The sequence below is a fragment of the Nycticebus coucang genome, chromosome 1, assembly GCF_027406575.1.
Source record: "Nycticebus coucang isolate mNycCou1 chromosome 1, mNycCou1.pri, whole genome shotgun sequence".
Taxonomy (NCBI): domain Eukaryota; kingdom Metazoa; phylum Chordata; class Mammalia; order Primates; family Lorisidae; genus Nycticebus; species Nycticebus coucang.
Window position 1 is genome coordinate 86,253,847 of NC_069780.1, and position 24,803 is coordinate 86,278,649.

The 24,803-nt window shown below is 36.1% G+C and overlaps 1 protein-coding gene and 1 pseudogene across 15 annotated transcripts in view; both read left to right on the forward strand.

Moving 5' to 3' along the window:
- RAPGEF2 (Rap guanine nucleotide exchange factor 2) overlaps nucleotides 1-24,803 on the forward strand; it is a 299,942-nt gene that overhangs the window by 169,831 nt on the left and 105,308 nt on the right. For 8 of the 15 annotated variants that reach the window (XM_053583632.1, XM_053583658.1, XM_053583668.1 and 5 more), the window contains one exon: nucleotides 1,323-1,340. The exons of 2 other annotated variants lie outside the window; for them this stretch is intronic. In XM_053583632.1, coding sequence (XP_053439607.1) covers nucleotides 1,323-1,340 — 18 coding nt within the window. Of the gene's footprint in view, nucleotides 1-1,322; nucleotides 1,341-22,931; nucleotides 23,103-23,425; nucleotides 24,018-24,803 lie in introns of those variants that run through there. 5 more of the 15 variants (XM_053583729.1, XM_053583751.1, XM_053583760.1 and 2 more) reach the window with 3 other exon arrangements.
- Nucleotides 8,091-8,245, forward strand: LOC128591905 (uncharacterized; annotated as a pseudogene).

The window sequence follows — 24,803 nt, forward strand, 5'->3', positions numbered from 1 at the left end:
ATAAATATAAATGCAAAAATGCATGGGAAAATCTATATAGACTTAAATTTACTCAATTTTTAGTAACTTTAAGTGATATATTTTATACCTACATTTCATGTATTCCATTTCTCAGAGAGCTCTTTGTATTTAAATATTTGATGTGGTTTTGACCACTAGCAACTTGCTACCCATGTGCTATTTTAGTTTAACATGAATTTCATACTTGAATCATTTCATTCAGCTCATTTGGAAAGGGTTGCTGTTTGCTCATCACAAAGACGGTTTTGTTTGTCCATTGGAGAGACTGGTATTTGAGGGGGGAAAGCCCATGAAAGGTTTTTTTGTTACCATTGTCCATAAAAGAAGGTAATATTTTTAGTGTTGATGTAGCATCATGGAAGAAGGAGTTGATGTACATTTACAGTACTATATAGATAATATTTTAGACTAGTACTAATATTGTTAATATCTTTTTGCTTTAGAATTGTTTTTCCAAGTTAGTTTCTAAACTAAGATAGTGGGAGTGTAGGATTATTTGAAATCTAGTGTTCAAGTTGATCGTTTTGATCTTGTAGTCATAGTTGTCACATGTAAGTTGGGCGGGCCATTTCATTACTATTTTTCTCTCCCAATCCCAATTTTCCTCCATTTTTGGAATGCTTCATTCATTTCCCTTATGTAACTCCCTTTTCTTGCTCTAATTTTAAAAATGTATAGCCTTTTTTATTATTACAAGATTTTTTTGAGTGATTTTTAAGAATATCTTATCTAGTTAACATGTATTTTGAGGGAAAATTCAATAGTAGAATGAAAAATTTAATTTGATTATTAATGGATTCTTGACATGTTAGTATTAATTTTACTGAATAAGATTGGCAACAACATAATCATATTAAAAGGATTCTTTAGTTATGTTTATATTTTATTATTTTACCTAAATATATAATTTTAATAGAGGAAAATGGCAAAATTTTGTTTTATATATATGATACCACATGGTAAAAAGAATCAAACAAAAATTATTTTTCATTAGCCGTAAGTCATATTTACTTATTCTTGACAGAATTGTTTCTCTTTGAAAGAAATTAGCTAGTAAGGTGGGATGGAGGGTGAAAAGTTGATTTAAGAGAAGTGCATGATCATATTTCACAGGTGGTTTAAGATGATTGCAAGTGCATGGCTAAAGAACAGAGAACATTATACATACAGGCAATTCTATGTGGTCATTCTTAACCTAATTTTAACATTATCTTCATTTTGGCAGATATAATATAGCATGTCTGATAATGTTCATCTTTTCCTTTCCTCCTTTATGGCACTCATTTCATTTTGGCTCAAAGGAATGCACTAAATCTCAGGTATTGTAATTTATGTGTGGTCTCCTAACACTAACCTAAATTTATGTTTGAATTTGCATTGTAACTAAAGAGTTTATAATATTGATGTGTTTTGCTTGGTTGTGTTCTTCTATATTTTGCCCTGACTTAGTAGAAATTCTTAAAACTTTTAAACTATCAGTGGTTTAGGTGCCAGCATAAGCTGCTTTACCTTGTACAGGCCTAGGTAGGGCTAGATTATCTGCCTTCTCTGAAGAATGAATAAAAGTGCAGCCTACTTATTTTTAAGAATAGATGGAACACTATTTACTAACTTGCTTTGCAAATAAAGAAATGAAGAGGGAAAGAGAAAAAAAATGGATTTTTTTTTCTTTGTTGCATCTTGTGTGAGAGCTTCTGGGAAATTCTTTAAAAATTTAAATTTTAAATGCTATAAATGAAAATTTTAAAGTTCAGAGATCCCAATATGAGAGCAGTTTGGGAGGCCACTGGTAAAATTTTAGTCAGATAGAAAAAAGGCTTAGTCAAAAAGGAAACAAAATCTTAAAATTTTTATATTTTTTATTTGCACTTTATTTTTAACCAGAATTCATGCTTTTATTTCATCCTACATTTTAATCAAGAGGCCTGTAATAATACATTTGCTCATTTCTTTCATACCATAACATGACTAATCTGTGATTTTCAGTGCTAATCTTTTGAAATTGTGAACCAAATTTGGGGTTACTAGAGAATTTGGGTGAAGGAAGAAAAACTGATCTTTACAAACTAATTGGTTAAGTAGCTAGTAATATTTTATGGTGGTGTTTATTGATTTACAGGAAAGAGATCGTAAGATCATGAATAATTCACATTACAGGGGATCTGTCATCACTATAATATTTTTGACTATTATAGTAACTGCCTAAAAGCATGAAATATTTGTATAATTTTTCAAATTAAAATGAGACAGTTACTTTATGTTTTGTACAAGAGAACGCTTATTAAAATGCCACAGGTGGCATGCTTGCAGTTTTGCTTTTTAGACACAATGCTAATTTTTAAATGATGTGGTAGTCTAAAAACTTTTTGATGCAGGTTTTTAATTTGGTAATTATATAATTTATAAAATAACTTTTTCTGGAAAGAGTATAGTTAAATATATAACTTAATGTTTTAGAAGATAAATCAGTATGTAATTGATTACCCCCATTTTTAGTGTGAAAAATAACCAGTCTAATTTTCACTTAGAACTTGGAATTGAATTTACAGTGTACACTGAGCTATGATGCGTGTCTTACGTAAACTTCTTAAAATTAGATGTGTTGCAGTGGTTTAAAACGGATTATGATGCTTTTCTTCAGAAACGTGAATCCTCATATATTCCACATAGACAGTGTTCTCAGGACATTTTTCAAGGCAAGTGTGTGAGGTTTGCAGAGAGAATAGCATTTTAAAATGCAGTGAGAAAGGAAGACTGGAGATGGCTTTCATTAGCATTTTCTTACATTTTGATGAGCTAAGATTGAGGCTGTATTTAAGATTGCCAAAAAATAAGATGTGGCATGAATTTTCAATCTTAGAATGAGTAGATTATAGAGGCAGGTAATAAATTAAGTTCCTGGCAGGGGCGGGAAGATTTGAGGCCAGTCATTAAAGAGATTAATTTGGGACATTAGATAGGTAATAGTTTACTTTTCTCCAATTTCAGAATGGGGATGTAAGGAGGGGCAGCTGTGTTTGTTTGACCACAATTTCAAACCTTCTCCTCATTTATGGGTAATTACTTTGGAAGTTTGTGTGGTCAGGAAGATCTGAGTTCCATAATAAGAATGAAAAGCAGAAACAATAGGACTGAAGAGGAGGAAGTGACTTGGGAGCTGGCTCACATCTCTTCTGTCAGGTTTTATTCTTCCTTTGATTTAATAATAATAATAATAATAATAAAACAGTTCTTCCCAGTTTGGAAAGAGCAAAAATTGTACAGAGAGATATTAGACTGAAGATTGAAGATAACTTGCCCTGTCTGCACTGCAGAGATTGTGTGCCCCAACTGACAACCAAAAAATCTCTAGCCTTCCGCGGCTGGTTGCAAAGTCACAATGTTCTCTCTGATCTGACATTCTGATTGCCTCTTTACCCAGACTCCTGCTCACCCCCAAATACGGCTTCTCTTAATACAGTTTGAATGAGGAGGGTTGGAACACAGTATAACATAAACATATTCATAAAGTTTCAATCATTGCAAAATTTTTAAAATAATGAGAACCCATAGGTCAAGTAGAAAGCCAGGAATCTCCCACATATATTATCAGTAGTCATTTCTGCAGTGTGAATGTACGCTCCACACAGTGATGAAGAAACAAATACATGTTGAACTTTGTGGTAGATTGTTCTTGGTGGGAGTGTACAAAAGTAATAGAAATAAGAATTTTTTATATAAGATTAATATAAGTTTAATACACTATAATATAAGTATGGGAATAATTTTTATTATAATCAGTAAATTTATTATAATCTTTAAAAATGCAGCATCAGTGGAGTAAGATTTATTCATGTATGAGCCTTATGAAAATTAGCCGTATATTTTAGTAAAGTTTTTCTGCATAATAATAAGTCCTATTTCTTGTAAACGTTCATAGGATTTTGAGATAGATTTGATTTAAGTTGGCTTCTTCTTTTAGTTAAAGACTTCTTGGTAGGGTTTGTTAGTTTCAAAAACTATTTAGCTATTGAAACAATGAAAAGAATACATTTGGTTTGTGTGATTATGCACATTTATTTGACATATACTTTTTGTCTTGAGTTACTGTTCTTAAATTAGAAGTAGGAGATGCTTTCATTCATGTCATGGCTTCGATCTATCACTTATTTAAATTTTTACTGAGGTCTCTTCAGATTTATTTCAGTATTTGCTACTTAACTGTAAGAGGATATGTTCTGGGTAATATATCAACGACTTGTATACATATTAATAGTAAATTTCTTAGAATATTAAGGACTTCAGTTTATATCATATTCCACTTGACTATTATTTATTCACATGATATTTTAAAATATTTTTGTGCATATAAGAAATTATTCAAGTACAGGGAAAAATCTTAGTTATTTTAATATTTCATTAAATTCATTAAGCATTTGCTTAATTGAATCTAAAGCTTTTGTCTTCAATGTTGTCATCATTTCTCTCTGAATTATAACACAATAGCATTTCAGGAAATTTTGTATTATTTCTTATGTCATAGAGAGGAAAGCTCAGTATATTCATTTATGTGTTTTTACTCATGGAACAAGTGTTTATTGAGAGCCTACCACGATTCAGGAGTCTCACCCCTGCTGACCTTGTAGTCTCATGGGGAAGTACAGATGCATAAATGGGCACCTAGAATACAGCGAAGTGCAGGTACTGTGGAGGCACATTCACCGGCACCTTGAGGAACCAGGGCTGCCTTCCTGAGCCACCTTTGTGTCTTGGCTCGTAGAAAACTATCTTGTACCAAAAAACGCCATTCATCTAAAGGTGTATAGGCTGAATATTTTATGGTTTTCAAAAGCCATGCTGGAAGTTGGACTTTTTCATGACTGTAAGGAGCAGGAAGGGGAGTGACAAGATTCTGAGGTTTAGATTTAAATAAACTGACAAGCCTTTAAGACAGGACTAGGGCAGGGGCGTCAAAAGGAGACAACTGGACCTGGCTAAGTAACGCAAATGGGAACAATGGATAGAATTTGGCCATTGAAGTTAGTTAGAGTCGAAGATAGGGGAGTTAAACACTGTTCAGGGGAAAGAAAGTAGAAGTAATTATTTCAAAATAAAACTTTAAATAGCTTTAATTTATTAATCTCTGATGATTCACTCTGTGGGCAGTACTTGTTGGAGTAGTGTTTAACAACTACTATAGATGAATACAAACATCTTGAGTGGTAGATTAGTTTGAAGCCAATTATTTTTTAATCCAGGAAAGCTCAACAGACATGCGAAAAATGAATTAGGTAATAAAGAATGGAAAAGAGGGTGTGTGGAGACAGTGTGAGAGAGCAGTCCCCCCAAGACAAACATACACACATGCAAACCACACACACACTGTTTTGCTAGAATTTATTTTTTGGATGGTTGATGCTTCATGTTTATATCAGAGAGTCTTTTGAGAGAAGTGTCAAAAGTATCCTTTGCTTTTCTCACTCATTCCTGGCAGGTTTACTGTTCCTCTTCACCTAGATGGCATAGTATTTTACAATCCCGCAGAAAGCTCCCCGTGGAAAGGTTTCTGAACAGTGGGTGGACAGAACAATACTGTGCCATATGTGCCGCAATTTCTGGCAAAACGCAGCGTGTGAAAGCTGCTGCAGTGGTCATAACATCTTTGCTTAGGGGGGGACTGTTTCTTTTCCTTGCCTTCTAATCAGGTATTTATGTTGATTTAATTTGTATAGATTGGGAAATTACACTGCAGTGCATGTGTAGACATTGAAGTGTAAATCAGGAAATAATTTAAAACACGAAATGATTTCTCTCATGCTATTAACAGCATGCATTGCAAATTCATGCAAGGCAGTTGAGAATGGTATGCAGTGTGCTGTTTACCCAAGTTTCAGCTTCTGTTGAAGGATGTCTATTTTTATATATTACATCATCTCTGCTACAGAACTCGGGTGTCCACTGGGATTTACTGTTCTTTCATTCCATGTTGAAAGGAAGCTTGTATTGATGTCATAATTGGATCCGTCTTTTGGTTGCACTTGGAAATTGAAAGTAATAAGGGTGTTGTGTAGCAAGTCATGCAATATTTCAATTTATTTGTCAAAAGATCATTTCCACTTTGTCCTGCCTCTTATTGTGAATACTGGTGGCTGTTTGTGCCTGTACATGTTTTAAATATACTTGGCTAAAATTTAGCTTTTAGTCACAATAGCAAAGATGCTTTTTATCTTCAGCGGTTTCATTTCTTACCATGTATTATTATTATTATTATTATTTTTTGTCACGAGATTTTTGCAGTGCTACATGCTGATTTTAAAAATGTCTCTTTGGAAAAATCTCCCTTGACATTCAGAACTATATCCTACCAGTGGTGAATTAAAATGATCAGTTTTAAGTTGTCTGTCTTCCCTGTTTGAAATATCGAGTGATTAGAAATATTCTCTTTTGGTTTTGAGTCCAGTGTTAAAATGATATTAACTTGAAATGCCTCTCTGATAGCTAGAAGATATTGTTGACCTCTGGACAAAACTCTAGCGTTTTATAGAATGTTTAGATGTTAAGTTTTAAATCATTTGTGAAAGGAAATATTTTCATTATATTAAAATAATATGAAAATATCTATTAAATTCTTTTATATATTTATGTATATAAAAATTTCCCCTTTATTCTTTCCTTTATTTTTTTTTAAGAGATGGAGTCTTACTTTATCACCCTTGGTAGAGTGCTGTGGTGTCACAGCTCACAGCAACTTCCAATTCTCTTGCCTCAGTCTCCCAAGTAGCTGGGACTACAGGTGCCCGCCACAATGCCCAATTATTTTTTTGTTGCAGTTTGGCCGGGGCTGGGTTTGAACCCGCCACCCTCGGTATATGGGGCGGCACCCTATTCACTGAGCCACAGGTGCCGCCTCCCCCCTTTCTTCTTTTCTCAAAAATTTAGTCATTATTCATAATATATCAGTAGTAAACTTAAAAAAAAGCTGATCAGGAACAAGCCTCTATTTTTAATTTTTATTTATTTATTTATTTATGTTTGAGACAGAGCCTCAAGCTGTCAACTTGGGTAGAGTGCTGTGGCATCACAGCTCACAGCAACCTCTGACTCTCAGGCTTAAGTGATTCTCCTGCCTATGCCTTCCAAATAGCTGGGACTACAGGTGCCCTCCACAATGCCTGGCTAGTTTTTGGTTGCAGCCATAGTTGTTTGGCAGGCCCGGGTTGGATTTGAACCCACCAGCTCAGGTGTATGTGGCTGGCGCCTTAGCCGCTTGAGCCACAGGCTCCAAGCCAAGCCTCTATTTTTTAAAAGTAACAGTTTTTTTGAGATATAATTCATATACCGTATAGTTCACCTATTTTAAGCATATAATTTAATGGTTTTCATCTCTTTGGTTTAAAACCCATGTAACATTAATTTTACTGTCTTAACTCTTTTTAAGTGCACAGCTCAGTGGTGTTACCAGTGTAAGCTTGTGACTGACTTGAATGTATCAATTTCACAGATGTTCATAACATCCTTTGTGATCATTAAAATTACACACAGGCTAAGAAATAACTTCAAAGATATTTTGGACAGAATAATTGTAGAATCTATTGGAGAAAACTCTTACTGAATAATTGTTTGTATTAGAGCAATTACTTATGAACTCAGTAAATAATCAGATAACTTTTCTTTTTAATCTTCCTTTGTCCCTTTCAAGTAGAAGACAGGTGGCACTTGGATATAGTACGGAATTTGAAATAGCTGTCTCAGAGGAGAAATAATAATAGCAGCAAAGTGGACCAAATCCGTAATATGAAAACAAAATATTTAGCTTGTCTTAATTTTTACTCAGCTGACTATGAGGATACCAATGATAATTAGCCGCTTGTGGTTTTGGTACAATCCAGAAGGCATTTGAAATTGTTAGGAAATAAAGTTAAAATCTCAAAATAAGTTGTAACGTTTCCCTTTCACTATTTATTAGCACACTTCTACTTTATAAGCATTTCTTTACAAAAAATTTTACACTTGATCTTAGCCAAGAGGCCAAGAAAGGGTATTTCTTAATTGAAAAAGATTTTAAACCAAATCTTTAAAAAGCTGTATGAAGCTGTGTGCGGCGGCAGTACCGTAGCCAATGAGGTTTATCTGAGGCATGATAATTGATTATGGTAATTGTGATTATTGCTAATTTTTCCAATACCCTGCCATGATGACTTGAAATATAGTTGGCATTGACAATTTTTGATGGTCTCTATGGAGACTGAATTAAAAAAAAAAATGTGTGACTCACCAGGAATTTTGGCATACTTAGGAAATTTTTTCTCTCTCCATTTTCTTTCTTTCTTTTTTAAAATTTCAGATTAATATGAGGGTACAAACAATTAGATTACTAGATTACAATGTTTGCTTTTGTTAGGTAAGGTCCCTGTTGTAGTTGTGTCCTATACCTAGGAGAGGAAAGTTTTTAGGAAAAAAATTCTTTTGTCATTTGCTAATTTATGAATCAAGTACATCCCCAATTGGCTAGATCTGGAGATTACTTGGGCCTCCTGGGTATGCTTGATAATACTGGTGCATTTGACACGGGCATTATTGATGAGAACTTGATAGCTTCCATTTAAAATTTCTCATTGGTATAACTCATTTTTTGTACTGATTTTGGTTAGACTGCAAGAGCATCCAACCATTCTGCAAGTGGATTAAGTCGTCAGTCAGAGGGTTCTGCTGAAGTGAAAATAAGCACAGGGAATCTAAGGACAGCTGATAACTCTGCGTTCTTGAAAAGAGTTAAGGGGCTAATGGTTGTCCACGGCGTGTCCCAAAAGTCACCCCCTATGGTTACCACACATAAGGAAAATGGAAAATTGTAACTAAATGTACATTTTTTAAAATATTCAATACAAACTTTTACAAAGAGGTGGCTAACACATAAGAGAATATTTTGTAAATATTTATAAAATTTTGTAAAGAATATTTTGTAAATGGACATTTAGCAACAATTCTCCATTTTCCCTATATATGGTGGCTTTAGGGGCAACTTTTTGGGACACCTTGTAATTTCAGCAGTCCTCAAAGTTTTTTAGATAGGACTCATAACTTTTTGATGGCTCTCATGAGCTTTTGACCATAAGTTACCTGTATCATTATTTACTGTATTAGAAATTAAAACCAAGATAATTTTAAGCATGTATTCATTCATTATTAATTATAAAATAGTAATAAACCCATTGCACATTAATATAAGGGGTTTTTTAAAGGAAAAATGAATGAAATAAAAATTTATAAGAAGAATGATAGTTTTATATTTTTATGAATGTGTTTTATATTAGTCCATTTGCAGTGGTTCACACCTATAATCCTAGCACTCTGAGAGACCAAGGTTGGTGGATTGCCTGAGCTCACGAGTTTGAGACCAGCCTGAACAAGAGCAAGAGCCAAAAATAGCTTGGTATTGGGTGGGGGGGGGGCACCTGTAGTCCCAGCTGCTTGGGAGGCTGTGGCTAGAGGATCTCTTGAGCCTAAGAGTTTGAGGTTGCTGTAAGCTGTGACACCATGGCACTCTACTGAGGGTGACAAAGTGAGACTCTGTCTCAAAAAAAAAAAGGTTAAAATTTGGGCTAATGACAGCTGGATTTTCATATCTACTTCTGCATGCAACTTGTTGTGATATATTCCTCTGGTTCAAGTGTATAAAGTATATGAAGAAATTCTGGCCTTAGTGGTTAGGTAGTTGGAAAGGGAAGAGTATGTTGAGTATTTTAACAGCTTTTAAAAATAATTGTGGATGTTCTTGGAAAGACTGCCCCCAAATTTGACCAATGATAATTTCTTAAAGACTGGTTATGATGAGGAATTTAAAACTTTGTCAGTGAACTTTTCTTCTGTTCTTTTATTAAAGCTCATTGATCTTGGACATTGAATGGATCTTTTTATTCATGCATGATTTTGTGACATCATTCACTGGTCAGAGTTAAGCAGTCTCCTGAATTTTGGCACATTATACAATACCCCAAAAGACACATTTGTTAATGTCACTTCAGGTCTTATTTAAAAAAAACAAAACAAAAACAAAAATTTAAACGTCTTTCTTCTGAAATAGTTTTGAAAGTAAAAAACAATATTAAAAATAGGAAAACATGTATAGAATAAGGAAATAAAGAAAATAATTTTATACAGTGAAAGAAAAGTAAAACTTCTTCTCAAAACTCTTCTTACTGTATTTCTAGAGTTCTTTTCTGTTTTTGTTATCTTCTACTTTGAGTAACTATTGGGGTTTTTTTCTTTTGTATTTAATCAAAGATGCCGCCTGCAGTCTCTTCCTATCCCTGTGTTCTGCCTGAGTTAAGACCTTAGTGGCTGGTTTCCTTTGTCCTTGCAAAGTGTGGCTGACAGTTCATGACTGTGCTGAGGTCTGATGTGATTACAGTAATCAGCTACTAAAGCAAAATAATTATCAGAGGATATAGAGCTGCGTTTGGATAGGAACGGAAATATCTCCATTTCTCACATGTGAACTGGTGGGTCTCCTTGGTGAAAGTTGAAATCTCCACGTGAATATTCTATGTGATAAACTGCCACCAGAGGCTTATGTATGATTTTTCCTGTAGAGAAATTTCTCCTTTAAATATTTGTCTCATTTTCTTCCATATCGTGTTTTTACTTTTATTGTAAATACTGTGTTTTCTACTAGTTTGAGATTACTATTAATACCTTATTTGTTTTGCTTTTATTTCTAATCTTAAAAGTTCACTGGATTGGTTGCCATATATTTTAAAATTTTAGCCCAACAAAGGTTTATTTTGCTTCGTGTCCTGGGAAAAACATTTACTTCCTATAAAACACAAGCCGTCAAAACATAGGTTTTGTGGCTCAAGCGGCTAAGGTGCCAGCCACATACACCTGAGCTGGCGGATTCGAATCCAGCCTGGGCCCACCAAACAACAATGACGGCTGCAACCAAAAAATAGCCAGGTGTTGTGGCGGTCACCTGTAGTCCCAGCTACATGGGAGGCGGAGGCAGGAGAATCGCTTGAGCCCAGGAGTTGGAGGTTGCTGTGAGCTGTGACACCACGGCACTCTACCCAGGGTGACAGCTTGAGGCTCTGTCTCAAAAAAAAGAAAAAGTTTGGTTATATATTTGCTCTGCAGCAATCTTTTAGTAAGAATTCATACGATGACCAATACATTTTGCTATGTCTTGTACACTGTTGAATGGACTGATAGGATTTCCAAAGTTTATCCCTGATTTCTTGTTTTTCTTGTCTTATCCCATTTAAAGTCTTAGGGCTCAATTATAGAATGGCTTTATTCTGTTCAGTGTATCATTTTAGATTTATGGTTATGTGTTAATACTGTGAAAAGCTACTTTATGGCGCACCTAGACGATGTAATCTTCTGTGAAAATGTCCCATCTGGCCAGTTGGGAGCAGCTCTAACAATCACAATTGTCTCTTGTATATAATTGATATTCTAGTATTATCTTAGCTTTTTAAATATCACCATAGTAATAACTGATAATTTCAAAGTGTAACTAAAATATGAATAGGTACAATGTTCTGTTTGCCTTTTTAGAGCCGCTAAGGAAAGGGAGAAATGATGGTGTGCTTTTTGGGCCTTGTTTACTCATTTATTTACAAGAAGGAAGATCGAATGTTGTCTTCTTCAACTCATGTGGCCATAACTGTAGGCTGAAATTTTTTTTCAAGAAAACATTTTAAGAATTTCTGTGGCATTTAAGATATTTTCTATATTGAGATACTCTTCTATATTTAATTATTTTCCAGGCAAGTTTATTTGGAAACATTTCCTGCCTGGAGTGTATTTGCATACAGCAGCAGAGCAGACACCATTCTATTCCTGGTAGTGAGGTCCGTTGGTTAAGGCTTCCATTTATAATTACCATCGTTTTCTTTTAGAATGAAAACTATCGAATCGTTTTGAAAACTTAGACATTTTTGATATTTATGTCCAAACATTGGATTTTTTGTTTGTTTTTTATTTAAAAAAAAATTTTTTTTTTTTACTGTTTCAGGTTCATTGAGGGTACAACGAATTACCTTATACTGATTGCATTTGTTAGGTAAAGTCCTCTTATAATTGTGTCTCACCCCCAAGAGTTTGCCATACACCGTAACTCCCCATCCTCCTGCCTCCTCTCCTCTCCCTGCTCCCTTATTCCCCTGTCCCTCACCTTGAATTGATTCGAGTTTTTTCTTATGAGGTTATATATCAGATTGTCTACTGGCTTCACATTAGGATTGAGTCCATTGGATTCTTGCTTCTCCATTCTTGTGATACCAGACACCCTGTTTTTTAAAAATGAAAATGCAGAGGCTGAGTGCCGTGGCTCTCACCTGTAATCATAGCACTTTGGGAGGCTGAGGCAGGTGGCGTCTGTGAGCTCTGAGTTTGAGACCAGCCTAAGCAAAAGTGAGACCACGTCTCTAAAAAATAGCCTGTTGTTGTGGGGGGCACCAGTAGTCCCAGCTAGTTGGGAGGCTGAGGCAAGAGGGTCACTTGAACCCAAGAGTTTGAGGTTGCTATGAGCTATGATGCCATGGCATTCTACCGAGGGCAACAAAGTGAGACTCTGTCTCCAAAAAAAAAAATGTATTTGTTAAAAATTAAATTTAAGGCTGGTGACAGTGGCCTGCACCTGCAATCACTCTGGGAGGCTGAGGTGGGAGGATCACTTAAGGTCAGGAGTTCAAGACTAGCCTCAGCAAGGGTAGGACCCCATCTCTACAAAAATAGAAAAATTAGCTTGGTAGGCTAAAGCAGGCAGATCCACTTGAGCCTAGGAGTTTGAGGTTGCATTATATATGATGATGCCACTGCATTCTAGCTAGGGTGATAGAACAAGGCTGTGTCTCAAAACAACAACAACAACAACAACAAAAAATAGGGTCTTTTGAAAGCAGATAGTATCTTTATGCCATTGTATGTACCCTTTACACAGCAGATAATAGAGGTCTCTGCCACATCATGGCTGTATGTTGATTGATGCCTGTGGACCAAGTTGTAGAATTAGCATTATACAGTATTTCTGGGAGTGGCATTGTAGAGCTACCTACGTGAACAATTCTATACAAGGATATCCGTACAAAGATTAGTCCCAGCCACCTGTACAAGACCAATTAATTGGCTGGCCAAATCTTGTTGCACTTGATTTTGGGGATATTTTAGAAGGAATAAAGGACTCTTGTTGAATGTTTATGGCATATGGATTTGCTAGATGTTTTTCTCAATTAAAACAATCTGTAGGTCTGAACACTAGGTCATGATTATATCCTGGATAGGGGAGAAGCACTCAGATAGTAAATGTTAGAGTCAAACATGGACATAGGTGTTTTCCATTCCCAATCCAGGAAATCATTGGTTTTTTTAAATGAATTTAATATATATTGGTTTTTATGTTATGTAAACTTGCATCTTGCCCCAAAGGAGATATAAGTTAAATAATTCCACCACTTCAGATGCCTACTATTTAAGTATCTTTTAAAGGAATAGTCTGGAGCATAGAATATCCAATATGAAGAAATGATTACTGAGTTATTTTTGCAGCAATGATGGACTTTGTTGGATTCATCAGTCTATTTTGTTGTAAGAGTTTTCCCTTTTCAGACCAGGTAGCCCTCATCAATAAAGCACAGCTTTTTTTCTTTTCTTTCTTTTCCTTATAAACCTTTCTAATTTCATTGCAATAAAGGAATTTTCACTGTGAAGTAGTACCAGTCTCACTTTTCACTGTTACGTAGTGCCATTTCATAACACAGGGATGACTGTGTAGTGTATTGTGAAAGTGAGGCCCACTAATATTATAAAATAAGGGAAGCCAAAATCTTGCTGAAAGGTCTTTTATAGGTATGACTCTTTAATGAAGTGAAACAATTCACAGTTGTCGAAAATTAGTCATAGTTTTTAGAAATGAAGAAATACAACTTACTAAATTGCTTCTGACCCAGAAAATATTAATAGTATGTTTTGATAATATTTAAGAACATTGAAAATTATGTTAACAAAATTAAAAGGGTCTTTAAAAATTTCTGTAAAACTTAGAATCTAGTACAATTTTTAATAATTCGATTTATTATTTATATTAAGAAAGTCACCCTTCCCTGAGCCATTTCTCTAAGTTTGGCAACTTTTAATTTTTCGATTTTTTTTTTTTTTTTTTGTTTTTGTTTTTGGCCGGGACTAGGTTTGAACCCACCACCTCCGGCATATGGAACTGGTGCCCTACTCCTTGAGCCACAGGCACCACCCAACTTTTAATTTTTCAAGTAAGCGTGTTATAAAGAAAACTTCTAACTATTGTCCAGTAATCACTGTCATTCTTTTAAAAACTACGGGCATTTTAATATTCTTCCTGCCAAAGTAGAAAGGCAAAAATTTTGCAATAAAGGATAGTTACTACCAGGAAATTTTATCCTAAGATAGATGCACTTGCATTCATGTGGTCTCTCACTTTCTGTCGTTCCAACTCGTACCACTCTTTCTACCACCATTTTGTTACCAGCACATGTTTGGTAACAGCCGTATTAGATAAGACCACCTTAAGAATGTGAAAAGATAGGGAGGCAGAGGCTGGAGGATTCTTTGAGCTCAAGAGTTGGAGAGCAGCCTGAGCAATGTAAGATTCCATCTTTACTAGAAATCAAAAAATTAGCTGGGCCTTGTGGGAGGAGGCTGAGGCAGGAGGATCTCTTGAACCCAGTAGTTTGAGATTGCTGTGAGTAGGCTGATCTGAGAAGAGACACTAAGAAAGAGGCTTCAAGGGGGCGTGGGAGGAAAACCTGGCCTGCTGAACCAGGAAGTCTGGAAGGCCCATAACCATGTGGGTATGAAGTGACCTAGGTAACCAGTGACCAGTAGAAAGATACAGTCAGTGACCAATAAAAAGGGAGCAATACTGCCTAGGGTACAGAGAGCCAATTTCCAACACAGAGAGTGACGCCCTGTAGGCCCTTGCTTTTCCCACTCTCACCCTTTCTCCTTCAGGAGAGGGTCCACTTCCAACTCTCTTTGGAAAGACTCTAAACTTTCTCTTTGTTCTTCCTAAGTAAAATCTCCCTTTGTTACTCTGAAAGTTGTGTGTTTTTCTTTTGCTCTCTATCTACACTGCCTGTGCCGCTCTAGTTTTATTTTTGGTTTCCACCCACTTTTGCTTCCTATTCTCTCTGTGCTTCAGTTGAACTTTCTAACTCCTCAAGTAATTGAACCAAGTCAAGTGAGTTTGGAAACAGGGACCCCCCAACCATACAGCACTGTAGCCTGGACAACAGAGTGGGACTCTTGTCTCAAAAAAAAAAAAAAAAAAGATGGAAACATTTTTAGCAATATTCCCATTGGAAAACTTATTTTTTCTATGTATTTGGCCTCTCCTTTATGGTTTTTTAAAATTGTAATGAGTGCTGGTATTTGGAAGATAGTTTTTTGTTTGTTTGTTTTGGCAGAGTCTTACTTTGTTGCCCTCAGTAGAGTGCCCTGGCATGTACATCACAGCAACCTCAAACTCTTGGGCTTAAGTGATCCTCTTGCCTCAGCCTCCCGAGTTGCTGGGACTACAGGCACCCACAATGCTTGGACAAGGTCTCCCTCTTGCTCAGGCTTGTCTTGAATGTTTGAACTCAGGCAATCCACCTTGGCCTCCCAGAGTGCAAGGATTACAGGTGTGAGCCACCTTGCCTGGCCTTGAAGGTAGTTCTTTACATAATGTATGTCAAACTTATACCCCAGTGCCTGGTACAAAGTAAGAACTTAGTAAATCATAGCAGTGTTATTTATTATAGGAAAGGGCTAATTATTGAGAAACTTCTCAGCAAAGAATTTGTGACCAAGACCCCCAAATGCAAATACAATAAAAACAAAAATAATAGAATGGGACTTAATTGAACTAAAAAGTTTCTGCATAGCAAAAGAGATAATCAACTGAGTAAGTAGTCTATAGAATGAGAGAAAATACTTGCAAACTATGTATCTGAAGAAGGACTAATATCCATCTAAAATCTACAAGAAACTTAAGTCACCAACCTCATTAAAAAGTGGATTTAAGAGATGAACAGACATTTTTGAAAAGAAGATATACAAATGGCCCACAAACATGAAAAAAATACCCAGCATCACTAAACATAAGGCAAATGCAGATGAAAACTACCTGACCCCTGACAGAATGGCCATTATTAAAATGTCAAAAAGCAATAGATGTCGGTGCAGATGCAGTGAAAAGGGAACAAACGCTTATACACTGTTGGTGGGGTTGTAAATTAGTACAACGTCTATGGAAAACAGTATAGAGATTTCCCAAGGAACTAAAAGTAGACTTACCATTTGATCCAGCAATCCCAGCACTAGGTATCTACCTCAAGGAAAAGAAGTATTATATCAAAAGACACAGGCTCTTGTATGCTTATCAGAGCACACACAATTCACAGTTGCTAGGATATGGAATTAACATAGTGCCCGTCGGCTGGTGAGTGTATAAAGAAAATTCGGTATATATATACCATGGAATATTCCTAAACCATAAAAAAGAATGAAATAATACCTTTTACCGCAACTCAGGGAAGTATCTATCTCAGGAACAGAGAAACAATACTAGTGTGTACACACTTATACGAGGGAGCTAAACAATGGGTACACATGGTCACAAGAGCATGATGGACTTTGGAGACTCAGGTGGGTATACGTGGTCACACAGAGCAGTCCTCAGTAATGGACTTTGATGACTGAGAGGGAGATGAGGAATCAAAAATGACCTGTTGGGTATAATATACACCATTCTAGCGATGGGTATGCTAAAAGCCCCGACTTCACGACTGTGTAATTCACCCATGTAACAAAGAAATACTTGTAACCCCTAAATCTGTTGAAATTAAGAAAAACTCAAATTTAGCTGAAACCTCCTCAGTAATTTTAGTTCCTGGTTCTAGATCTCTTCTAAAGTAACACAAATGAAATATTAATATTCCATTTCCATACAACTGTGTCTTGGGTATTTAAGAAGATCGTATTTCTCTAAACCTCTTCTCTGTTAAATATTATGAGCTTTTCATCACTTTCCTAAACACCTCATCTTCTAGGTTTTCTGCCATTTGAATACTATAACTTCTCATCATTTCTCCTAGTTACTGGTTGCCATTGTTTTACATAAAGTCCTGCCTCACTCTAGTATGTAGATTACAACAGAACTTCCTGTCTTCCTTGCCCTGAACATCATATATCTGATAATGTACTCTGAAATTACACTAAGGCTTTTGGGATTGTGCATTGGATGATAGCTCTTAGCTAGCTCAACTTTACAGATAACTCTTTCCACCTATCACTTCCTTATGAATTGTCCTCAGGCCAGATCTCCCCTGCCCTTATAAGTGGCATTTTGATAGTATACATGGAGGTCTCTATGTTTATAACTGTTACATTTAAATTTGCCAGTTGTAGCCTACACTTTTTACTTTCCAAGTTATTTAAAATCCCGGATTTTGTCAGTAAAGAATTTAAACATCTTTTACAATTACACAGCCATCCCACATCTGTTTCCTTATCTTAAAAATTGCGGAATAATACTTTGTGGGTTAGTTTTGAAGTTCGTGTGAAACATTTATATATGCATTCTTTTAAAAAAATCTTCTTAATTCAAATTTTTTAATCTTAAATTTTTATGGGTACATAATAGTTATATATACACTTATATATTCTTTATTTTAACAATTACTACATGGCAGGGACACCTGTGGCTTAAAGGAGTAGGGCGTCGGCCCCATGTGCTTGAGGTGGTGGGTTCAAACCCGGCCCTGGCCAAAAACTGCAAAAAAATAAAATTACTACATGGCAACTGCTAGGGATAAAACATAATCTATTGTTGACAATATCAGATAAATAAAATGTTTTATCGTTCCTGACCTTAGCTAACTTACAAGGTTATATTCTGGTTTGTGATATAATGTTTCATATTTTTTAAAAAAATAAAAGCAGAGGGATAATTAACAATTCATTGTGCTCATGTAAACTTATCAATCAGAAAGTAATATTTTTCCTGCTAAATACTAGGTCTTTATAGCTAAGTGTTGCTTTGTAAAAATATTATAGTGGGAAGCCGTGTTTGAAACCGGTGTCCCCAAAAAAAGCACTTAAATGATTTGTAACCAGTACTCGAGGACTTTACCTCTGAAACCTTGAGCATTATAAGACGAAGTCTGACGTTTTTTAAAAAATAGGTTCTAGGAAATGAAGTAAGCTTTGTTAAATTTGTTATTAATATCAGCTCGTCTTTTTCAAACAATTGCATTTTTAAACCCCCCTGGCTGGAATTTCCCACTGACTTGCTGGCTTCTTTCTATTTTGGAGAGATAGAGTTGCTATTACCCAGTCTAGTCTTGAATTCCTGTCCTCAAGCAATCCTCCTACCTTGGCCTCCCAAAATGCTAGGCCTCCCACTACAACAGGCCCAATTTTCTAATTGTGAATTGGATTCAATATAAACAGCTTGCTGTCAGAAACTTTTTTTATGAAAGAGAGAAATAGCCTAAAGATTGATTTATCTCTGAAGTATATCTGGGTGATCTTGTTTTAGACTCTCAATTAAATCTGATACTGAACATTAACAGATTCCTAGTATATCTAAAGCACTTTTTAAAATTCAACACAAATGTTTATTCAGCATTCACTACATTGGGCATTATTACATTGGTTTTTTTCATGCTTTATGTGGTAATTAAATTATTTTTAATAATGAACCTGAAGTACCATTTCATTTGGTCAAAGTGGAAAAATAAAATTCTAGCCCAGATTTTCTGTAGAACTGCTTTGGGTGGGGTATGCTGTTGACCAGAGGTATAACCATGAATGAAATAAATGATTTGAAAATGAAGGATTGAGTTAAGGTATAAAAGTCAGATTCGCCTTTTGCTTGTAGAAGAAAGTATAGTACTGATTAATAGGGAATATATTTGGTTTAGGAAATTTTGAGCAGGAAAACTGACCATAGCTACCATCCTTTATTTTGCATTGGCTTAATTTTTTTAATTGGTTTGGTGTATTCATATAGAAAATAACACTTGAAGTGTGATTTCTTTGGGAAACAACAAAATATTAAAAATCAAATTAGAAAAATTTCTTGTTTCCTGGCATCAAAGAATAATTTCTTCCTGCCATATCTGTAAGGTTTCCAGCCTCTGTAATTTTTTTCTCTGGGCTAAAGGGAAGAGGGAAGAAATCAGTGTGTAACTATTGAGCAAAGTGAATGGTATCAGTAACCTAGAGCTGTTGGGATCTTTGGATAAACACTGTGTAAGTTCTAAATATGATTAATCTTACCGAGGATAGCAAACCATTTTTCTCCATTTCATACTAATTAGAAAGTGAATACTTCAGGTAGAAAAAATATAAATGAGTATAGGGCTATGAAATTTAGTATGGAAAGCCTTACTAAAAAAAAAAAAAAAAAAGCCATACATTACATAGTTTCCTGAACTATGTAGCTTCCATCTTCTGGAGCATTGTTACTAATAATTTTGAAGTCATTAGATTTTCCTGATAAAAATGAGAAAGTTGTTACAGGATTCTTTTTCTTAGCTGGCTCTGTTGAATTCTGCTTGCTAATCTAGGTGGTTAAGTAATAGGGTAAATATAACCCGGATTGGGGGCTACTTCAAGGTAAGTGTGATTTATTTTTGTTTGTGTAAAATCTAATAAGTGATTCTCCTAAATCTTGTATTTCTTAAGCAGTATTTGGCACATTGTAACCTGACATAATTGTGTTTCAATATACAAATAATGTGGATTATAAAATTTCAAATTACAATCATGAGTGTTAAGATATGAAGATATGTGGCTTGTAGGCATCGAGCCAGGCTGGGAGAGAGATCACACCAGAGCTCAGCCGGAGAAGCATCGGTGCCTGAGGACGTGTGATTTTCTTACCTCATCTATCAGGTTCCCTGATTAGGTTAGTTTCCTTCTTGGGAGAAGTGAGACATTTTTCCGGAAAGAGGCAAGCAAGGGGAAACCTTCCCATGGAAGGCCATATACCATCAGCATGGAAGTAATTTGACTTTAACCTGGAGAAGAAGTTGTGGCACATGGACATGTAGGACCTGAGCAGTATAGGGGATGTAGAGCTTAATTACTTAGGGCCCAAGTTGCTGCTTGTTTTTATTGTGATAAAATATACATAACATTAAAGTTTACCATTTTAGACATTTTTAAAGTGTACAATTCAGTGCCATTAAGTACATTTTTATTGTTTTGTAACCATTCCCACCATCCATTTCCAGAATTTTTTTTAATCTTCCCAAACTGGAACTCTTAAACAGTAGCTCCCTAAATTCCCCTTCCCCCAGCACCTGACAAGCATCATCCCATTTTCTGTCTACAAGAATTTGACGCCTGTAGTACCTAAAGTTGAGTGTCATATAGCAGTTGTCCTTCAGTGACTGGCTTATTTCACTTAGTCTAATATTTGCAAGATTTATTTATGCTGTACCATGTAGTAGAATTTTATCCTTTTTAAGACTGAATAATATCCATTGCACATATAAACCATATTTTATTTATATGTTTGTATGTGTTAATGAATACTTTTTTTTTTTTGAGACAGAGTCTCACTATGTCACCCTAGGTAGAGTGCTATGACGTCACAGCTCACAGCAACCTCCAACTCTTGGGCTTAAGTGATTCTCTTGCCTCAGCCTCCTGAGTAGCTAGGATTACAACACCCAGCTATTTTTAGAGACAAGGTCTTGCTCTGGCTCAGGCTGATCTTGAACCTGTGAGCTCAGGGAGTCTACCCTTCTCAGCCTCCCAGAGTGCTAGGATTACAGGTGTGAGCCACTGCACCCAGCCCTTACACTTTCGTTGCTTCTACCTTTTGGTGACAGTTGCTTCTCAGTCACTCATTATATATCTATTATAGAAAAGTATTTGAGCTTTTGACAGGAACTTGTCTATAAGATCAAATATGGTGTTGCCAATATTCCATTCCCAGTGAGTGGAGAGTTCATTCATTCACTGGAAGTGTGAGTGCCTATAGCACGTCCCATGCTGGGTGCTGTATTGCAGCAGTGCCCATTTGAGTGGAGTGGAGGAAACAGACACCAGCTGCTTAAATAATTTCATGCCTAATTGTAAAATCCTAATTTTAATAAGTAAGTGCTTAAATGAAGAAAAGTGAGGGTATTTTACCAATATACTTTCTGGGATTCAATCAAAAAAGGGAGGAAGGAGGAAAGTTTTGAGCTGAGGAAATAACATGGGTAAGGGCCTTTTTGCCTGTCATGGAAGAGCAGCCCACACAGTTTGCAGTGCAGAGAATGACCGTGAGCATGGCGTGAGTCTGGGAAGTGGTCAACCTTGCAGATTCCATGGCTTCCCATTGCTCCTGGCATGAAGACCAAAACCCTATCATACTGAGAGTGGGAAGCCATGGAAGAGTTTTAGTTTGTAGAAGGGGATCAGTGAGTGAGGGTAAGATGATCGGACTTTACCTTTTAAAGATCTCAGGAGTAGTACGATAAATAAGTGAGGTGGATGGAATTAAAATGGAGTTCAGGCAGTTTATTAAGGAAACTTGCAGTTCTCAAGGCAAAAATTAATGTTTGGAGTGGGAGGATACTAGCAGAGATGAAAAGAAACCTAAATTTGAGAAACATTAGAGAAATTAATAAGCAGACATTGTGATGGATTGGTCATGGAGACAGGAGTTAAGGTAAATTCCTAGATGTATAGATTGTATGATGGGGTCACCATGGTTCTTCATTTGAGTAGCACATGGGTTGAAGAAATGATGAAAGCCAAACTAGATTCTGGAGAGATTTGATTGGGAAGTGGGGGAAGAGCTGTGGTCATCGGAAAAATGGGGTCCTGCTGTGTTTTGCAGTGGAAGAGAGCTGCACATTTAAAAGCTGTTGAGGACCTCTGGTTGTGGGAGAGAGGGCATATATATGTGGAGAACAAGGATAATGGGTAATATTAAAAGTTTAAGAAAGGTTTTGGGGTGTGTGGGGAGAAGCAGGACCCAACACAGTGATGTGGAGGGGGATGGTCAGCTTTAGATATGAGGAGAAAGAAGGAAAGAGAATAGGGTGGGTACAGTCTTCGGTAGATAGCCAAGAAATACAAGTTATCCAGCATTGGCAGTTCCAAAGTCAGTGATTAAAAATGCAAATTTTCTGTACGTATCTGTTTTCTATTACATATGCCATGTATAGATCCAGTTGCAAGAAACTGACCAGTGCCTCAGAGTTGAAATGTCCTTATTCTGTGTTAACTATAATGCAGTCTTTCAAATAATCTACGTACCTCGGTGAAATCAAGAGTTTCTGATAGAATAATTTAATTTCATTTAATTTCAGCTGTCTACCTTTAGAAGTTTGGTTGATTTAAAAAAAAAATCAAGACCTGGTTGGGTTTATTTCTGTGTTAACTTGCAAGGCAGTAGTGCAACTGTGTGTCTGTATGTGTGCATGTGGGTGTTTGTGAAAATCACATCTTCTGAATTTTTACAAAGCTTGTCAAGTATGCATTTTATAAATTTTTGATAGATATTTGTTTACTATAGCATGGTGATATTTGAGAGTAGGGTAGAGGTCATACAGATTCCTTTATCTTCACCGTGGTGAAGAATCATGTTTTAGTTCAAAGCTGTTCAAGTAAGTCCTTGGTCTATTTTCCCACCCTGTCTTCAGTGATATTATTTGGAGTCAGCAATCAATGGATTCCATCCCTCTGAGACTTGCTTAACCTACAGCCGCTGATATGAATACAGGCAAGAGCTTGTTACTTTATCTGAATTGTCCATTGCTACCTTAATGAGTGAAATGGTTAAGTAGAGGAGGGGGCGCGCCTTAAGGAATGTGTGTGCCATTTGAGCTGAATATTTCAGTGTATATGGGGAGAGGGAGGGAGAGAGAGAAATCCACTTACATCACTAGAACTGCATTGAGTGTGAGCCTTGCAGGTTAAGAGACAGACTACAGTGTCTTGCTTTCTGCAGGAAGCAGCAATGCCGTTTGTTTCCTAAGAGGAATTTTTTATTTAGAGAAGGAAGCTTTCTCTCTACCCAGGAAATGGCTTTCCTTGTGCGTTGCTATGCCAACTGCCTGCAGCCATGGTCCTCCAAAGTAAGCACAATAATGTAATTATATTGGTGTATTGCATTCAGACTCATGATTCTTGAGATTGTGTGTGTGCATGTGCTGTGTCTCTGTTAGTGACTCTCTTGCTAGCAGGCATGCTTGTGTTGAGTGTGAGGGACAGACGTCATTAAATTAAATGTCCATCAGTGTCATGCTGCTAAGATTAATTGTGCAAACTTGGTTACTGGAGTGGGACAGAGATCACTGGTCACCACTCTGTCAGCATCATTAGCAGCTAGGGAGGAGGTCCCGATTCACACGCTCTGCCCTGATTTTTTTTTTTTTTTTCTTTCTTTCTCTTTCTTTTTCTCTTGGTTGGAGGGGTCTCTATGTGTGATTGCAAATGAAATAAGGGTGTTAACAATGCTTGGCTGAATGCTAGAGCCTAGTTCTTATACCACCCTGACTAATATAATTCTGTATTAAGCCTTTTTGAGGGGAGTCTGTGTGCAGTCAGCCATTTTAGCTTTTTTCTTTTCTTTTTTTTCCTCCTTTTCTTTTGCCTCTTGTTCTTCATTCTCAGAAATGATCTTGTTTCCTTGGGAGACTGAGAACTGGACTAGGTTTTCTCGGTCTTGTCATAGCCTGAGATGGTTAGAGTTTCCATGTTATAAAAATGGAGATGAACACCGTTGTTCGGATTCCTTTTCTGGTCTACAAGTGTGAAGGGTTTTTAAGCTTACCAGTAGTGACACTTTAAGCTGCAGCTTGGTTTTCCCTCCTCCCTCTTTTTTTTTCTTTCTTTCTTTTTCTTTTAATTTAATGCTGTAGAGGGTGACTTGCCATCGTGAGAGCTTGGTACATGATGTGTAAATTCAGTTCAGCATATGTTTCTTCATTATGAAACCACTAGCAATCCCAGCTAACCATGGAGTTATGGGCCAGCAGGAGAAACACTCAGTAAGTATCACAAATGCTGCTTGTGCTTTGATAGCACATCATAGAGAACTGCTTTAAAATGGGAATTGTTGCTCTTTCTCTTCAGGGAAATCAGTTTTTTAGAGGATATAATAGTCTTCTTGGAGGAGGGGAGGGTAAATTACAACTGATTTGTTCTTCCAGTTTTGTCGTAATTAAAAAATATTTTTAAATGAGTCCAATAATTCTTTTAAAGCAAAATCACTAACATTGATAAATACTGGGCAGCTGATTTTTATAATCAGAAACGAAAGCTTAATAATTCACCTTTAACTTTGCACTGGAATAGTTTTAAAAAAATGTTTTTTTCTTTCTTTTTTTTTTTTTGTAGTTGAATTTACTGACAGATCATGAGAAAGGTTATTGAGAACAGGAATAATCTGTAGTGAGTTATTCACATGTAGGTTTGAGGGGAAGGAGAGCTTTGGCTATTGATTTGGTAATAAAGCAATCAGTGGAACTCATCTGACTTCTTAATATATACTCATCAGTGATGAGAACATGGAATTTTTTTTAGTACCATGAAAAAAAAATTATTGCTTCTTTATAATTGATCCCATGAGTCAGCTATGCATTTGTCATGCTGAAATCCCCTGGGCAGCTACCGCTGTTTCTGAGAAACACTTTTCTATGCCTCACCCCATGTCAGAGCCTCCTATTTTCAGGAATGTGAGTTCTCACACTGCCACTTTTCTATCATCATGTTGGGAGTTTTCTGCCATCACACTAATTCACATCATTGATATGTGTGTGTGTGTGTGTGTATAC